Source organism: Miscanthus floridulus, chromosome 16, assembly GCF_019320115.1.
Source record: "Miscanthus floridulus cultivar M001 chromosome 16, ASM1932011v1, whole genome shotgun sequence".
NCBI lineage: Eukaryota > Viridiplantae > Streptophyta > Magnoliopsida > Poales > Poaceae > Miscanthus > Miscanthus floridulus.
Window position 1 is genome coordinate 112,259,312 of NC_089595.1, and position 16,876 is coordinate 112,276,187.

The 16,876-nt window shown below is 45.1% G+C and overlaps 1 protein-coding gene across 5 annotated transcripts in view; it reads left to right on the plus strand.

The window, feature by feature from the left end:
* Positions 1 to 15,393: 15,393 nt before the first annotated feature.
* LOC136513462 (uncharacterized) overlaps positions 15,394 to 16,876 on the plus strand; it is a 35,261-nt gene continuing 33,778 nt past the window's right edge. For 4 of the 5 annotated variants that reach the window (XM_066507465.1, XM_066507466.1, XM_066507468.1 and 1 more), the window contains exons 1-3: positions 15,394 to 15,995; positions 16,098 to 16,206; positions 16,343 to 16,420. In XM_066507465.1, the coding sequence (XP_066363562.1) occupies positions 15,871 to 15,995; positions 16,098 to 16,206; positions 16,343 to 16,420 (312 nt within the window). In that variant the 5' untranslated portion in view covers positions 15,394 to 15,870. Of the gene's footprint in view, positions 15,996 to 16,097; positions 16,212 to 16,342; positions 16,421 to 16,876 lie in introns of all 5 variants that reach the window. The other variant, XR_010773372.1, reaches the window with a different exon arrangement.

Here is a 16,876-nt window from a genome sequence, read left to right on the forward strand (position 1 = left end):
TTAGCTGGCCGGATAAAGTACCTTCCGACCGCGAAGCTGGGAGATTTTTCGGGCCGAGTAGATTGCCCGCAGCGCACTGTGCCGAAGCAGGTGTGGTAGGACACGGGGGCGGGATGATAAGGCCAAAGTGCAGTCGGTCGGCCCCCGGGTACATGTGGTTCCTGGCAAACTCGAGATTCCTGGAAAGTTGACTCGGTGATCAATATCTCACTTTAGCGGGTGAGTGAGATTTGTGTAAGGAACAAATCACCAGCTGGTTAGGAATCGATTCGAATCGCCATCGCTCCTGGATAGTGAGCACTTGACTCGAGTTACTTCATCGTAGTAATTATTATGGAACAATGATGGTTATCTGGATGATATGGGATATGCTAATTCTAAATTGGTAACTGGATGTTATTGGTTAATCAAGTGATTGCTATAGTACAGGTGCTTACCTAGATGGATAGGTCATAATAAAGATGATGCAAAGTACTTAAAAATGGTTTCTTCATGATAGCTTATGCTTTTCGCAAACAAGTTAGCTAGCCCACTAAAGAAAGCCATGCATAATCCTTGGTGTCGCTTTATTTTGGTTTAAGACGGGTAAGTCTGGCTGAGTACATTCGAGTACTCAGGGTTTATCCCACCTTGTTGCAGGTGATGTTCTCGACCTGTTGATGATGGTGGCTAACCACCGGTGGGCTCGGTGATTCTATACTTACTTCTCATCTATATGCTTTTGTCGGATGATGTCACTTATGCTAGCAATATATTTGGAACTTATATTAATGTAATCATTTGAAAGCTATGTTGTTTTCACTAAGCGGTTTTGAAACCCAAACTGGTACTTTTATTTGTGAACCCATTTGTAATATTATTTCCGCTGCAACCCGATGTATGTGATGTGTATTTGCTTAATCACGCGATCTTGGTTGTGATGTTGATTTACCGAGGTCTTTCGGGACACTCGGCGGACTACCGGGTTTATATGAGTGAAAGTATGGGTATGTCAACGTGTTAGCGGGGACAACCGTACTTGATCTTGTATAAATTGGGCGGTTCTGTCACAGCTAGGTATCAGAGCGAGATTAAGCATAATACTGTCAGGTACATAGTTTTAAAAGCCAAGTTTTGGTTTTACAAGGTCTATTTTAACTAAAACTTTAGCTACAGGCAAATTTGTCAAAACTTATTTGCAAAACTATGCTAGCGACATCCTCCTTTATGCCCAGTTAAGGACTATTAGGTGGCTATCTAAGTACTAACTTTAAGGGATGTATTTTATTGCAATTTTTCTTTCGTCGTCCATACGGCGTGCTATTGTATGGATGCCATTCGCTTGAATGGTACTGTATGGATCAATTGCCTCTACGTCCAGGTAAGTGTGAGTTGTGAGAGCATGACCGTCCAACTGTCGGTCTAAGGGAGAGTTAGCTATGGCTACTGGAATATTTACATGTTACACACATGTATATATGAAGGTACTTAATTGCGGGTATATTTATCAGGTAGCTATGGATATCAAAGTATATACATCTGGGGATGTATATATGGAAAGTATCTTAGTTTACTGTTTTCATTGTGCGCTTATTTATCTCTTGTGGGGATGGGCTACAATGAATTTGCCTGCAGGTATGCTAACCACGAATGCGTAGATTGAATGTAGCTGACGACTAGCTATATATCGAGAGAGTACGTGTTATGCCACCGACATAGAACGTGATTGCCACCTTAGGCTGGCAATTTCGTGAGGACGAATAGGTACGAGCATGCATCATGATTGTGCTTGTGCATCAATATGCTTCCCTTCCTTTGTTCTGAGTACTAAGTAACTTGTGATCGATGTATTGCACTATCTTCCTTGTGCGGAGTTAAACAAGAATGCCTTGTTCCATGTTGCTTGAATAGGAAGTGCTTGAGAAAAGTGTGTGCTTAGCCTTGCTAGAAATAATTGTGGTTACATGCTTAACCTATAATGTCCTCTAGTTTAGCCAAGTGGTGGGTATGTATGCTTGTGATCTAATTAGTGCCATAGTTATCACCCCTTTTGTCCTCGGTAAGCATACGAGTGTTGAAGAGCGCTATCCTAGAACCACGTCCAAGTTTTGGTAATCACTTGGTGGACACAAGGCGTATATGGAAATCAGGCAAGAGTCCCCTGCTCAGTTGTCTTCGGCAAGTAGGCTATGTTCCCTTGCGCTGTGTTTTGATCTTCAGATCACCTCCTTGTTGACTCCTAACCTTGTGACTACCTTTGTTTGCTGTCCCTCCTTTGCATAGTGCTTGCTCCTATGCAACCCAATTTATGCCATGTGAGACTTCTTGCGGGCTGTATGTTCAGTAATGGTGCCACGATTAGCGATCTACGGTGCCGTGACGAAACCGAGAGCCTCCTGTGGGCGCGCACGCAAGGTTGTGCTACTCGGCACGCGCTGGTATCGAGGTTCCTAGTCATGATCCATTACAGAACTACACCAATATGTTATTCTCACTTGAGCTCTTCCTTAGTTATCTCTCCTCATCATGTCCAGAGATCTATATGTCGAACTAGATGCAATAGGACTCCCTTTTTAAGTCGTCCAACGGTTAACCTTTGAAGAACAGGTCACTAATAGGAACCTAAACAGACTGCAAGAGGGTAGACAAGTGACTCTACTCGACGTGACTGTCCCTATAATGACATCGATCATCTAGTGAGCAACTTATGTCATTTTCATTGGATCAAAAAGGTGCACCACACTTAAGGTTGAACAAGTTATCAGTCGGATAATGAATGGACCAGGAGATTATGTGCTGTAATAGATCACCTGGTATATATGAGATTCCTGTCCAAATTCTCAATCTTTAGGTGCATAAGGATGACGTAGATGAATCGACCTTCTTGGTGTGACCCCTTTTCTGCTGACTTCAATGGCGACCATCTGTAGGCTTCGACCAAAATTTTTATTATCAAGAGTGAAGATTTGGAACCTTTTTAGTGTTGAGGGACAACTGATTTGTTACCAGTAGGAAAGTTAGTCTTCAGATAGGTAACAACTATTTGGTAACTATGAAGGCCAGATCTCACAGAACAATGTTGATCAAGGAAACAGCAAACCTGGCCCTGCAATGCAAGTGCTACTTCTTCTCCAAATGTGCTATCAAGACAACTCCATCTTGGACAATCAAATGGGTAGTGCAAGGTGCTGTATCAGCTAAGTAAGGAGCTATAGAAAGCACGTCCCTAGTTTCGGTCCATATCATTATATATGGTGCTATCAAAGGATTGTTCTAGATTCGAGGGGATGAAGCACCGAAGGGTAATCAGAGACGTTTCCTTATTATGTAGGACTACCCCTCCACAAGAGTATGCATTGTGCCCTACAAAATTAGCCCACCAGTCTAATGCTTGCGCATCGTCAAGTTGGTATCTAGATCAACGGCGGAAAGTATTACCAGAGAAGCATGTGAGGAAAACTCTAGCCTCCATCCTCAGCTAGGGAAAGGCTGTTGCTGCTATCCAAAGAGATCAAGAGTATAGAACACACACCACAACGTATGAAGTAAAGAAAGAGAAGAACGAGAAATCTGTCTACATTTTAAGGTACAGAACCGAACATCTTCAAGCCAACAATTAGTGACTCAAATGAAGTTGGATTGACCTCGAACTTGGTGATCTCATTCATTGCTTAGGACCCTTCAATGTCTTAAGTTAGTTTGAGTATTGGTTGAGTAAAACATCGGATTAGAGAGATATCTTGTCGGCTTGGGTTGCTGTCATTTCAGAACACAACAGTTTTGGTAGATGAAATTGTTTGGATGGTCAACGGTGTTCGGTTGAGTTGATTTTTGGTGAGTAGTTAGAAGACCCATGGATCTACCCGCCCACCAAATTTTGTGCATATTGGAGCAGTAGTTTGTGAGACATGAATAGAAAACAAAAGGGTATAGAATCTGCAATTCCGTTGTGACTGCGATCATCAATTGCATTAGACAGTTGTGTTTGCCATTCCTGCCAAGAAATTACAACTTGTAGGTGTATTGCTGATTAGACAACCCTCCATACCCTTGAGAAGACTAATTGCACCCCTATGTGCCTTGCTTTTGCCCTCTTAGATCAGCAATGCATAAGCAGTCAAAATTGTGCCCTTGCAATTCGAAAGCAATTGGAAAGGTGTCAGACCGTAGATTTTCAGATTATGGTTTTTGAGATATTGATTGGCCTAAGAATGGAAGCCTTGAGGTCAAATATAGTTCAAGAAAGCTGGTTTTGCTACGATGCAAGTCAACCCAACTTGCTGTGCAACTGCACCACGAAGGCAAATTGTACTCAACCTGCTTGGTAGTGAACTAGTCCCTAGGTTTTGTGAATTACTTGCAACTTGTGTTGTCCTTCAAGCCTCGCTAACATCCTTCTACGTCAATGGGTCTCCAATGCTGACATGCCTTTGGTACCTTATGTGTGTTTTTACCCAAGAGGTTGCATCAGATTCAACCCAGATCACTGTTGCAACATGGATACGAAGGCTTCCCTAAGGAATGATCATCGAGAACGTTGAGCCGACAGAGTCAGCTACTATGTTTACCACTCACTCAGCAGACTCAGACCATACAATATTGTTATCAAAGAAAGAGCACTGCGCACATGGAACATTATGTAGCTTTCCATCAGTTGACATTTGAGTAATTGCACCGCTACAATCAGTTTGGATATTGGTTAACTAGCTTCTCATACCCTCAAAGGATGTTTACCTGTTTATGATCACATCCTTTACGAGAAGTTGTGCTCAAGCCACTTTAATAGAGAACTGCTTTTCAAACCTTGGAAGCAAATATAGCACCGTTGCAAGGAATATCCATCAACCGACTACGGTCTAGTGCAGAGTCCATAAGGTCTATGCTATATCCACTTGGAAAGTAGATGCTGCAAGTATTTAGTCTACGTTTGTATCGCTCTTCGTACATCAAGGACGAAGTACGTAGGACATTGCTATCTTGGATTCCTCCCAAAGTAATAATATTTCATGAAGGCCGAAGAAGGAAATTCTTCAGACAACAGCTTACGACGAAGAGCAAGTATCAGAAAGTGTCATGACCAAATTAGCCTCTCTGATGCTCCAAAATTAAGTAGCCTAATGCTATCACTGATGTTGGAAACTGGATGACATGTTCTCTTCCCTTAAAAGTCTTTCGCATCGAATCTCGGGACGCGATTCTTTTAAGGGGGAGGGCTGTAACACCCCAGGTGTTTGCCACCAGTTAAGCAATGGGTTTGAGCTAAAACATGGTATATTAAGTGATGATGAAGGTGTCAAGGTCGAACCTATAGAACGAGCCCCAACCTAAACTTGGAGATTGCACCTTTGCTCGCCTATAGACCCCTTTTCAAGATATATGCTTGAGTGGTGTTATTAGAATATCTTCGTATGTCTCACATCAATAACCACCTATATTGATCCATGGAAAAGTTTCGTGAAGTTTGGAATCAAGAAGTCACATGAAATGACGAGTTATGTCGTTGCTTGAATTATTTTATAAAGTGAAGGGAATTCTCGATCATCAACCAAATTTTGCAACCTATGCCCAAATGACTCTAGATGAACTCTACAACAAAAGTCATGAAGGGTTCATGTTGAGCAAATACCAAGAAAATGCTCCAATGGGTCAAAAAGGATAATTTAAGCTTCATAGTGATCCTACTTTGGTCAAACTAGAACAGTAGGTTCTATACTAGTTTTGAGGTTGGACCTTAAATGAAAGTTGTAGTCCATATCATGTAGAACAAACTTTGTTTTTGGACTAAGAGCTAGATCAGCTTGGAAGTAAGTCAAATCGAGGCTCGAACTTTGAATTGACAGCTGTTTTCAGTACTTAGAAAAATTTCTAAGTCTGGAATCCATTGTCATCACTGTTGGCATTCCGCGTTCTCCAAATTTTGCTAAGCAACTTCAGTTGATCCAAATGTAAAAGTTGGAGCTTACATGATGGGGAAGAACATACAAGAAGATGGCACCAGTTGCATTTCATTTCGACCATCAATTTTTGATGTTTGCTTGTCGCTGTCAAATCACTGACACTATCAAGTTTAGTACTAATTATCTGCTAATCCAACAGCCTAATGGCCGAGCACCCTGAATCAAGTTTGTAGAGCATCAGAAGGAGAATAATTTTGCTTCAAGGCCCATAGCCCAATTCGGAGCAGAGATGGCCCAAAAACGGACCCCAAGTCGGGCACAGAGACGCACGCCACGTGTTTGTTGTTTTGTCTCCGTGGCAGCCATGCAGCAGAGCGCGCACTCCATTGCCAGCCGCGCGTCCCGCCTCCGCGCCACGCGCTGCCCTGCCCCTGCGCCTCCAAATGCGAAAGCCCGAGCTGCCCGAGCACTCACTTGCCTCCCCACTCTCCTTCCCTCGCTCTCTGGTGCTGCGCGCGCTCCGGAACGCGGCCACCATGGTTGCCGCCGCGAGCTCGAGATTTGGCCGCCGTTGTTCCTTCGTCTCCAGCCTCCCTCCACCCAAATTGACTGCACCACCACCTCCCTCACCTCACGCCGCAACTCCCGCACCCCTCGCCTGAAGCCACTCGTCGCCGTCGTGCCCCACAGCGCCGCCGCCGTCAGTCCATGCGCAGCCGAGCCGCATGCACACGTGGCCAGCCAGTCCACGCTCCACCTTGGGCTGAGCCGAGGCCACCGGCGTGTGCGCGCAGGCCCAGGTACCCTCCCCGCCACTTCACCGCCGCCGGCGACGACCATGGCCACCGGAGCCACGAGCCGGTCGGCCACTCCCTGCTGCCGTCCTGAGGAAGAAGAAATAGGACCCCGCGCATGAATAGGAGCTTTTCCAGGGGGTTAAGTGAACAGACAGTGACTCTGATGAATAGTGTAGTAAAGGATCCGTTCGTTCGGGTTTTATTTGTGGAAACTTTAGGGTCCTCGATGCAAGATTTAGATTCCTTTTCTTTCTGATTTTTGCAGATTTGAATGCTCCACTTTGATAATTCATAGTAATTCGTACCAAAATCATAAAATAGAAAATAAGGACTTTTTGGAATCCTTGTGAAAATTCTCTATGTACTAGATCAATAATATTACATGCTTTAGTTTAAAAGGTTTAGCTGTAAAAATAGATTTAAGCAGTTAGGTTCTCAATGCTAGTCATGTCTTGTTCTTTTTATAACTGCAGTTATTTTACTCAAATAAATGTGAAATTTTTATGGAGTGTTACTGATGTGATTAGTGATGTCTGGTAAAAATTTCAGTATTTTAGGCTTGATAGTTTAAGATCTATAAAAATAACAAATTGCCTGTATTGCCTTACCCTTATTCTGAATAGGCCTGCAAGATTAAATTAATTGGCCTAGTTAGGTTATGAATCATGACTTTGTGATAATACATGAGTTGTATTACTTTTATTAAGCTTTTCAAAAAGCTAAATATCATGATTTTTGGTTAAGTAGATCTTGAGATATACTTGCTTAAATATCAGTGGTTGTTTCTGCCCAAACTCTGACAGGGTTACCTTGTTGGTATTGTGGGGCCTTCTTAATAGTAGAATTTGCTTTAGGTGTTTACAACAAAGTTGTTTAGAATTTGATAAGCTTTCTAAAAAGTCTAGAACCACATTTATTGGATATGTATAACTCCATTTATAGCTGTTTAAAGTGGCATGTCAGTTTCTGTCTATGTTTTGGACAGAGATGCAATTATTGGATTAATTGACCCTTCTAACTGTAGAATCATCTTAAGATGATAATAAGAAAGTTGTAGATAACTCACCTAACTAGCTTGTGTTAAATTTTCATGGCATGTGGCCAAGTAGTTTGTGAGTTATGACTGTTCTAAGTTGGTCTTCAGAAATTGTAGCTTTCTGGAATTGCTGGACCAGCTTTGATAAATGTGCCTGTTTAACCTGGTTAACTTTGGAATCATGCTGATAGGTTTAAATATGAATTGTAGACAATTTCATAATATTTCCATAATGTCTTCTTGCAAGTCATTTGGATTTGTGTAACTCCAGTTATAGCTAAATCTTGTAGCTGCTGTTTGCATGTCTAGAAATTGGCAGATTCCAATTATAGTATTTGCTTGTATATTGTTAAGTGTGACTTATGCCTTGAGTGATGACTGAGTTAGAGCACATGAGATCTTGGGAAAACTTGTGTCATGCTTGGTGTTGTCGTCTTCTTTGCCATCTTAGCATGATAGATTGTGTGATGGTTAAGTTAAGCATCGCAAAGTACTTAAGTGCGAGTGTAAACTATGCTTGTCCTTGCTTGCTATTTTGTGATGCATCTCATGGTACTATTCTTCATATTCATACACTTGCATATTGCATCTCATCTAGGTGCGCTAGATGAACCACGTGAAGAATATGATGTTGGAGCCAAACCCGAAGACGGTGTATGGAGGATCTATCCCGAAGATGGAAGGACTAAGCAAGTGTTAGGACCTGTGATGTCACCAGGACGGTGCAAGTTAACTGAACTGACTTATGGCGGATCCCAGGCAAGCCCCGGAGCATTATAAGTCTCCTAATTTATAAAAGCAATTCTTTCTATATATGAGTTATATATTGTTGCATTAAGTTGTAGGAGTTGATTGAAACCGTTGATGCATTTATTACTATCCTTGCCTACCTTATTACCTTTTTACCCTGTTAGGTCAGGATCGAATAACTGCTTAGCCTTGCTTAGACCGGTAGCGATCGGTGATATCCGGTCACCTACATTATAGGTGGTTACTGGAAGAATTTAGCTATGGAAAGAATGATATCCTGGAATTAACCATGTGTGATGGATAATTGGAGACCGGACGGAAAAAGTTGGAGGCAACCAGACAGGGTTCTGGGGTGCTGTTAGTTTCCGTCTGTGTTGATTAAGGACCGACCGTTGTTGGGCCTCGAGTCATGTTGAACGCATGCCTTACATTTAGCTGGCCGGATAAAGTACCTTCCGACCGCGAAGCTGGGAGATTTTTCGGGCCGAGTAGATTGCCCGCAGCGCACTGTGCCGAAGCAGGTGTGGTAGGACACGGGGGCGGGATGATAAGGCCAAAGTGCAGTCGGTCGGCCTCCGGGTACATGTGGTTCCTGGCAAACTCGAGATTCCTGGAAAGTTGACTCGGTGATCAATATCTCACTTTAGCGGGTGAGTGAGATTTGTGTAAGGAACAAATCACCAGCTGGTTAGGAATCGATTCGAATCGCCATCGCTCCTGGATAGTGAGCACTTGACTCGAGTTACTTCATCGTAGTAATTATTATGGAACAATGATGGTTATCTGGATGATATGGGATATGCTAATTCTAAATTGGTAACTGGATGTTATTGGTTAATCAAGTGATTGCTATAGTACAGGTGCTTACCTAGATGGATAGGTCATAATAAAGATGATGCAAAGTACTTAAAAATGGTTTCTTCATGATAGCTTATGCTTTTCGCAAACAAGTTAGCTAGCCCACTAAAGAAAGCCATGCATAATCCTTGGTGTCGCTTTATTTTGGTTTAAGACGGGTAAGTCTGGCTGAGTACATTCGAGTACTCAGGGTTTATCCCACCTTGTTGCAGGTGATGTTCTCGACCTGTTGATGATGGTGGCTAACCACCGGTGGGCTCGGTGATTCTATACTTACTTCTCATCTATATGCTTTTGTCGGATGATGTCACTTATGCTAGCAATATATTTGGAACTTATATTAATGTAATCATTTGAAAGCTATGTTGTTTTCACTAAGCGGTTTTGAAACCCAAACTGGTACTTTTATTTGTGAACCCATTTGTAATATTATTTCCGCTGCAACCCGATGTATGTGATGTGTATTTGCTTAATCACGCGATCTTGGTTGTGATGTTGATTTACCGAGGTCTCTCGGGACACTCGGCGGACTACCGGGTTTATATGAGTGAAAGTATGGGTATGTCAACGTGTTAGCGGGGACAACCGTACTTGATCTTGTATAAATTGAGCGGTTCTATCACAGTCTCTAGAAGTGGGACTGAGCCCTGGGTTAGGATTGTTGGACCAGACTCTATTTAGGCCGTTAAATGAGCCTGGCCCAAACAATCCTAGTGTTTAACAAGCAAGGAGCAACGAACGTACACAGCAAGAGAATGCAACGTACAGTGCATGTAACGCAAGGTGGAGAGAATACCGGCCGCCGGGACGCCGACTAGAGTGCTAGACTAATGTCCAGTGCTTCAGTCCGATGCATGAACTAGAGTGCTAGACTAATGTTCAGTATTTTCAGTTCAACAAGCTTTTGCGTTTCTGACATATTGTTCAGTCCTTACTGTTAATTTGTGAGTTGGCCTTTTGCATTTCTGAAATAATTGTTTTCAGCCCTTGTTAACCTGTGAGCTGTTGCTTTAGTATTGCTTAAGGAGTGTATCATTTGCTGAGCACAACAAAAGCCACACACATTCAGCTTGCGCCGAACTTTTTATTATTTGGCCCTTTTTTTGAAAGTTTCTCTCAAATAGACCCCTGGCGGAAACAATTCCAGAAATGGACCCTTGGCTCGGCGCCACGGTCACTGGCGCCGAGCTCGGCGCCACGGTCACTGGCGCCGAGGTCCTGGGCACGGGAAAATGGCCTGCTAGGGGCTCGGCGCCAGAGTGACTGGCGCCGAGCTCGGCGCCGTCGATCTTGGCGCCGAGCCACCTGCATTTAACCCAGCCTGCATTTAACCCAGCATGTCCATCTCATGGTAAATTTAAAGACTTAGCCAAATTCTAAGTTGTCCATCTTATGATAAATTTAGGGACTTAGCCAAAATTCAGCTCGGGGAAGAAGTGCAGGCTGGGTTAAATGCAGGTGTCTCGGCGCCATAGTCAAAATTCAGCTCGGGGAAGAAGTGCAGGCTGGGTTAAATGCAGGTGTCTCGGCGCCATAGCCAAAATTCAGCTCGGGGAAGAAGTGCAGGCTGGGTTAAATGCAGGTGTCTCGGCGCCATAGCCAAAATTCAGCTCGGGGAAGAAGTGCAGGCTGGGTTAAATGCAGGTGTCTCGGCGCCATAGCCAAAATTCAGCTCGGGGAAGAAGTGCAGGCTGGGTTAAATGCAGGTGGCTCGCCGAGTTCGGCGCCAAGATCGACGGCGCCGAGCTCGGCGCCAGTCACTCTGACGCCGAGCCCCTGGCAGGCCATTTTCCCGTGCCTAGGACCTCGGCGCCAGTGACCGTGGCGCCGAGCCAAGAGTCCATTTCTGGAATTGTTTCCGCCAGAGGTCTATTTGAGAGAAACTTTCGAAAAAAGGGCCAAATAGTAAAAAAATTCGGCAGCTTGCGTTCCTCCTATAAACTAATTGCATGTTGCCAATTAGAAAAAGCACAGTAAAGTAGAAATTATAGAGAAAAAAGTAAAGCAAAAGAAAATAATGTGAACAAAAGAACTATGTTGAAACATCTCATCTTAAACATAAGTTGAGATATATTACAAAATATTAAAAATGCGGGTTTTATTAGTTAGACACCTCCTCAAAGAGAAGATTAATTATTATTATTATTATTAAAAAAATTAAAATTAAATTTAGTTAAATAACAAAAAAGTATAAACCTTTTTATTATTTTGAATAGTATATAAACATTTTCAATTTTATTTGTTGGGCACCTCTTTAAAGAAAAGACGAAAGAACAGTTCGCTTTGTGCTCACCACGCAGCTGCGTGCCTTGAGCTGCTGCAGCTAGCCCACCTCATGTACGATGTACCGCCTCCTCCGTGTGGTGCTATCTCCCCGCAACGCAAGTACGCAACGACTCGCCCTACTGCCCACACGACGGCTACCTTTCCATTCGGCCCACGACCGGTAGACTAATAATAATAGGCCGGCCACATATCTCATTCGCATGGGAATAATGGGCCGCTTTCTTACCTTCTGTGGCCCACTAGATGCGTCTTGTAGTTAGCAGAGCCTGTGAGTATGGATGGATGGTCCAGCCGTCCAGCCGCGTAACACAGTAGTATCCTCCTCCTGCCATGCGTGGTCCTGGTCCGTATCGTATGTGATCGCTTTCGCCATTGCAAGAATGCTTCAATTCGGCCGGAGAGCGGCGCGGCGGCCTGTACGTGGAACGCCAAACACGTCCGTACGTGTGCCCGGTGCGTGTGTTTGTTTACGCAAACGCTGCAATTGCATGCCTGCCTGCATCGATCTAACTGGATTACTGGAGTACGTTTGGCTTGCTGAGAAACTGTTGATCAACAAATTCTGAAGATTCTTCTTTAACCGAGACACGTGGTCGCCGTGGTAAAAATCTGCTCCTTTGATCATCAACTGCTTAGTACAGCCAATCGCGTGGCCGACAGATCAGACCATATCGGCGCGTCGTGGACCAAATTGGCGTGCACATTACCTGTCTCTAGTCTAGTAGACTTAGACGTTGCGTCATTCTTAGTACTTGTTGCGTCATTACAAGGAGCGCAACGAAAAAAAAACACGACCATAAAGAGGCATCAAACCAGCAATTTCTGTACAATTAGAAAGAGTAAAGCATCGTATTGGATGGTGGCGGGGGCAAACAAAACAACCACCATGCTGTAAAGCCTGCTTGTATGTTGCGAAGTTTATGTACCGATCATCCGAAAGATGCAGTTTTTTTTTATTTGGAAACCACCACACGAAACTCTAGACGATACCTCCCAGTCCCAGCTCTTTCAAGTCGACAGGTAGCTAGGGGCGACCATGCATTCTCGACCGATGGACCATTCGCGACGCGACGACCGGGCCGCACGCAGGCAGCATGAGTGCACGCGTGACACGACAACGTACGGGCCGGCCGGAAGAACCGCTCGCTCGTCCGCCAAAGCCGGAGGTACGCTCTGTTGCTGCGTCACACGTTCGTCCCGCGACGAGACGTGTATACGTGTCCCGAACGCCCACGCACTTCCGCCGCGGCATCCTATCCATCCATCCATCCACACGATCGACGCATGCCTGTGCAAGCGGATGACGCCTAGTTTAGTTTATTTCCTGAGTCCCTATCTCATTGAATATTTAGACACATACATAAAGTATTAAATATAAACTAAAAAATAACTAATTACACAGTTTACGACTAATTTACGAGACGAATCTTTTAAATCTAATTAGTTCATGATTTGACAATATGATGCTACAGTAACATATGAGATAATGACAGATTAATTAGACTTAATAAATTTATCTCGCATATTACTGATGGATTATGTAATTTGTTTTTTAATTAGTATCCGAACATCCATGCAACTTCCATACCCAATATGACACGCACAAACTTTACATCCCAAGTTTAAACAAGCCTAAATTCGTCGTTGCCGAGCGACGCGGAAAAGATGAGGCGAAACTGCGAAAGACATGCGGCGACTCTGCGGGATTTAGACAGGAATATCTCATGCGAGTACCAGCCTGTTCGGTTGGCTGGTTCATATCGTTGCTGGTTCGTGAAGAAGTATTGCTGTCTGGTTTGTGTGAGAGAAAAATATTGTTCTGGCTAGAAATTTACGATCGTTTACGACAAGTCACAGCCAAACGAACGGGGTGTATAGTTAGCATATCCGTGCGTCGTAATCGCTCCGTGCATTGTACTACCATGCATTTATAGTTCCCGCAGAGTAGTCCCACACACGAAATTCTCGTTTTTAAAAAGTCGAACGATTTGAAATTCAATTAAATTTATATAAAAAAACACTAGCATCTACCAAGCAAATATTATTCGATTCATTGTGGGATACATCTATATATCAAACTTATTTGAAGATAAGTATTTGACATTGTTTTTTCGAAAATGCTTCTTTCCGAGCGCGCGCACTCGCGACGCTCGTTCGATGCGCGTGGGGAAGGAGCCCGTCTGATTCGCGCTCGCGCCCGCCCGCGTCCGCCGTCTTCTTCCTCTCCCGCGTCTTCTTCCCCAGCTCCACCGCGACGGCTAGGGTTCTGCCACCCGCTTTTTCCCAAACTTCGACGGCCTTAGAAGGAAAGGGATTTGGGGAGGAAGACCGGCCAGACGGTGGGGATGGTTGGCGGGCGGTTTAGGGGCCTTGCCGACGGTGGAGGCGGCCGGGCTAGGTCGGAACAGCAGCGCCCTTGCCGGAGTTCGCCGGATGTCGCCATGGCCGCAAGCGGGAGGGGGCGAGGGCAAGACATGGGGAAGAAGACGGACACCGCAGACACGCTAGGGCTTCACCGAAGCTCAACACGTGCCGCGGCAGCGTCGGTGGGCAGTGGGGCGGTGGGAGGTGGGGGCGAGGGCAGGGGCAAGGGTGGCGAGACGGATCTGGAGGCGCGAGGGAGGAGGCGATGGGGGGAGGCGGGGAGCACGGGAGAAAGGTCGGGTCGCTGGAGCCGAACGGGCAAGAAAGAAGGAGGCAGGCGGGGCGTAGAAGAAGAGGTGTGTGTGCGGGAGTTTATCCGTGTGCGCACGTGAAGAGTAGCACTGCCCTTATAGTTTATCCGTGTGCGCACGTGAAGAGTAGCACTGCCCTTATATTTTTTATAGGGTGGCAAATGGGTATACTGAACTGCGTAGAGTTACATTCGCTTCAGCTACATGTAGATACTACTAGCTACCTGTTCGTTTGGGCTAGTTTGGTTTATAAGCCATGGCTGAAAGTACTGTTGACTGATTTGGTGTGAGAGAAAAATATTATTCGTTGGCTGATAAGCCATAGCTTATAAGTCAAATACGGCCAAACGAACAGACTGTAGATTGCATCTTTCCTTTAGTTGGGCCATCTGAGACAACCAGTCTATTTGCTTGTTGGTTTTAGTTAAGGCTTATCAACCAGCCAACAATGTTTTTCTCTTATCATAAACCAGCACCAGCTGAATTTATCAGCACAGAAACCCGCCAGCGAACAGGCCGAACATGATTTCTTTAGTTTGGGCCACCTGAGACAAAGCCCACCAAGACGTAGCCCTTCATCAAGATGCTTCTACCGATACAGGCCTGTTTATCTTCTCCGACGCCTTTTTTCCATCGTCGTCGCCATGAGATGCAGTTTTTGAGGTTAGTGGACCTACGCGTATGGACCAGTTTCGCCTCCACGAGCTTTCGCCCCTGCATTTGGTCATCTAGGTGGTTCAATAGGAGGTTGTCTATTTTATTAAGAAATAATAAAATATTAGTTTAATCTCCTTGAGTTTATAATCATCTTTTAAATAAAAAATATCTGAAACTATTGTCAATTGAGGGGCTGTAGCTAGTGAACAGTTGCGCTCGGCCGTGGAGCGTGCAGCGGCCAAAACCTGCCTTTTGCTTGCTCAATCAGGGTGATTAAAACCCACTTGATTCTGCTTGCACCACAGCATTCGGAGCATTGGTGGTTCCTCCATGCGTCAACATGTGTCTCTGCCTATCTTGCGGAAAAGCCCTCCAGTTCTTTGGAAACTAACCCTCAGTCCAGTCAATCGTCCCTAAACGGTGAGATTTTGCAGAGAGCCCCCCACCTGACCCGAACCCTAACCCCCTCCTCATTCCTCTCTCCTCTCCCAGGCGTCGATGCGCCTCGCGTATCACCGGGCGCGCCTCCCGGCTCGCCGCCGTCACTCCTCCACCTCTTCCATGGCGTTCCTCCGCCTAGCTACCGGAACCTCATCTCCCCCACCGCCGCTCTATCTCTTTCCCTACTGTCTCCTTTTCCCCTCTCTGCCGCTGGGAGACTGAGAGGTGGTGCGGGTGCCGCCGGCGAGTTGGAGCGCGGTGGCATCCCATGGAGTGCCAACCTCCAATGGATCCATGGCTTGGAGGTGCCATTAGCTCGCGAGGATCCGCGGCCGGATCCAAGATGCGAGGCACCAAATCGGTGTAAGGGACGGCTGTAGCGTGACGCCGGATCTGGCAGTTTCCACGGACACATTTCGGCGTCCTTGATTCTCCTCCAGGCCTTCGGCGTTGACGAGTTCCATAAGCTGCTGACCGCGTCCCCCTGCTCCTCCATGCTACCAACACCACCCCTAGCAAGGGTCCCCGTTATCGATCCACACATCAGGCCCCGCGGTGCTGCCCCTGCAAGGCCGCTCGTCGTCGATCTGCACAGCATGCCATCGGCATCGCCCCCAAGGTGAGGCCTTCTCCCTCACGTGGATTTGTATGCAGCCTAGGATAAATGCAATATAGGACTCTTCAGGCCATTGCGCTCAAGATTCCCTCTTCTGTTGCTCAGTGTTGGTGACGCCGAGGAGGATGAGGAGCACCTACTGGTAGTTGGTGGCCGATGGATTCAAGAACATCCGGATGATGGACAGGGAGTCTGCACTCCGAGGTCAAGAAAAGTAATGTAGGAGAGTGATGTGGTCCATTCCTCAATTTTTACCTTAGCTTGTTGGGTTCTAATTGAAACTATTGACTGATGATTAGTTGGTGGGCATTTAATCTGGATTTGCTTTATTTTTTGAAATATACATGTAGGTATATATGCAGGATGAGCTAAAGGGGGTTCGTCACCTGTTGAATCAGAACCTCAAGCTCAAGAGGCAGTGCAAGAAGGTACCTCTGTTTTCTCTTTATTTATCCAATTAGCAACAGTATTACCATGCAATGATCATGAAGCTCTAGAAAAGGCGTCAAGTTTACTAAAAAAGCTCATCAAATAGTTATGCACTGAGCGCTCAGCCCACCATCTTGACCAATATATGACATACAAGTAAAGTTCATTCGGCATGTATCACCAACAAAAATCTTTTAAGCCAGTCCACTCACCTGGCCCCAAAAGAAAATGACTTGCGATAAATGTACTACTAAATGTAAAATCGGAACAACCACCAAAAGATAGCACCCTAGCCTCATTTTAATTGTTCGCAGCTGCTGATGATAGAGTAATCTCAGTTTTAATCCCTCACAAGACACATCGTATTCAGTATTTTCCATGGCCTGCGACTATATTTCTCTTCTTTTTTTTTAAGGTGCTTGATTGATGTCAAACCTGAAGTTGCAACTTACACT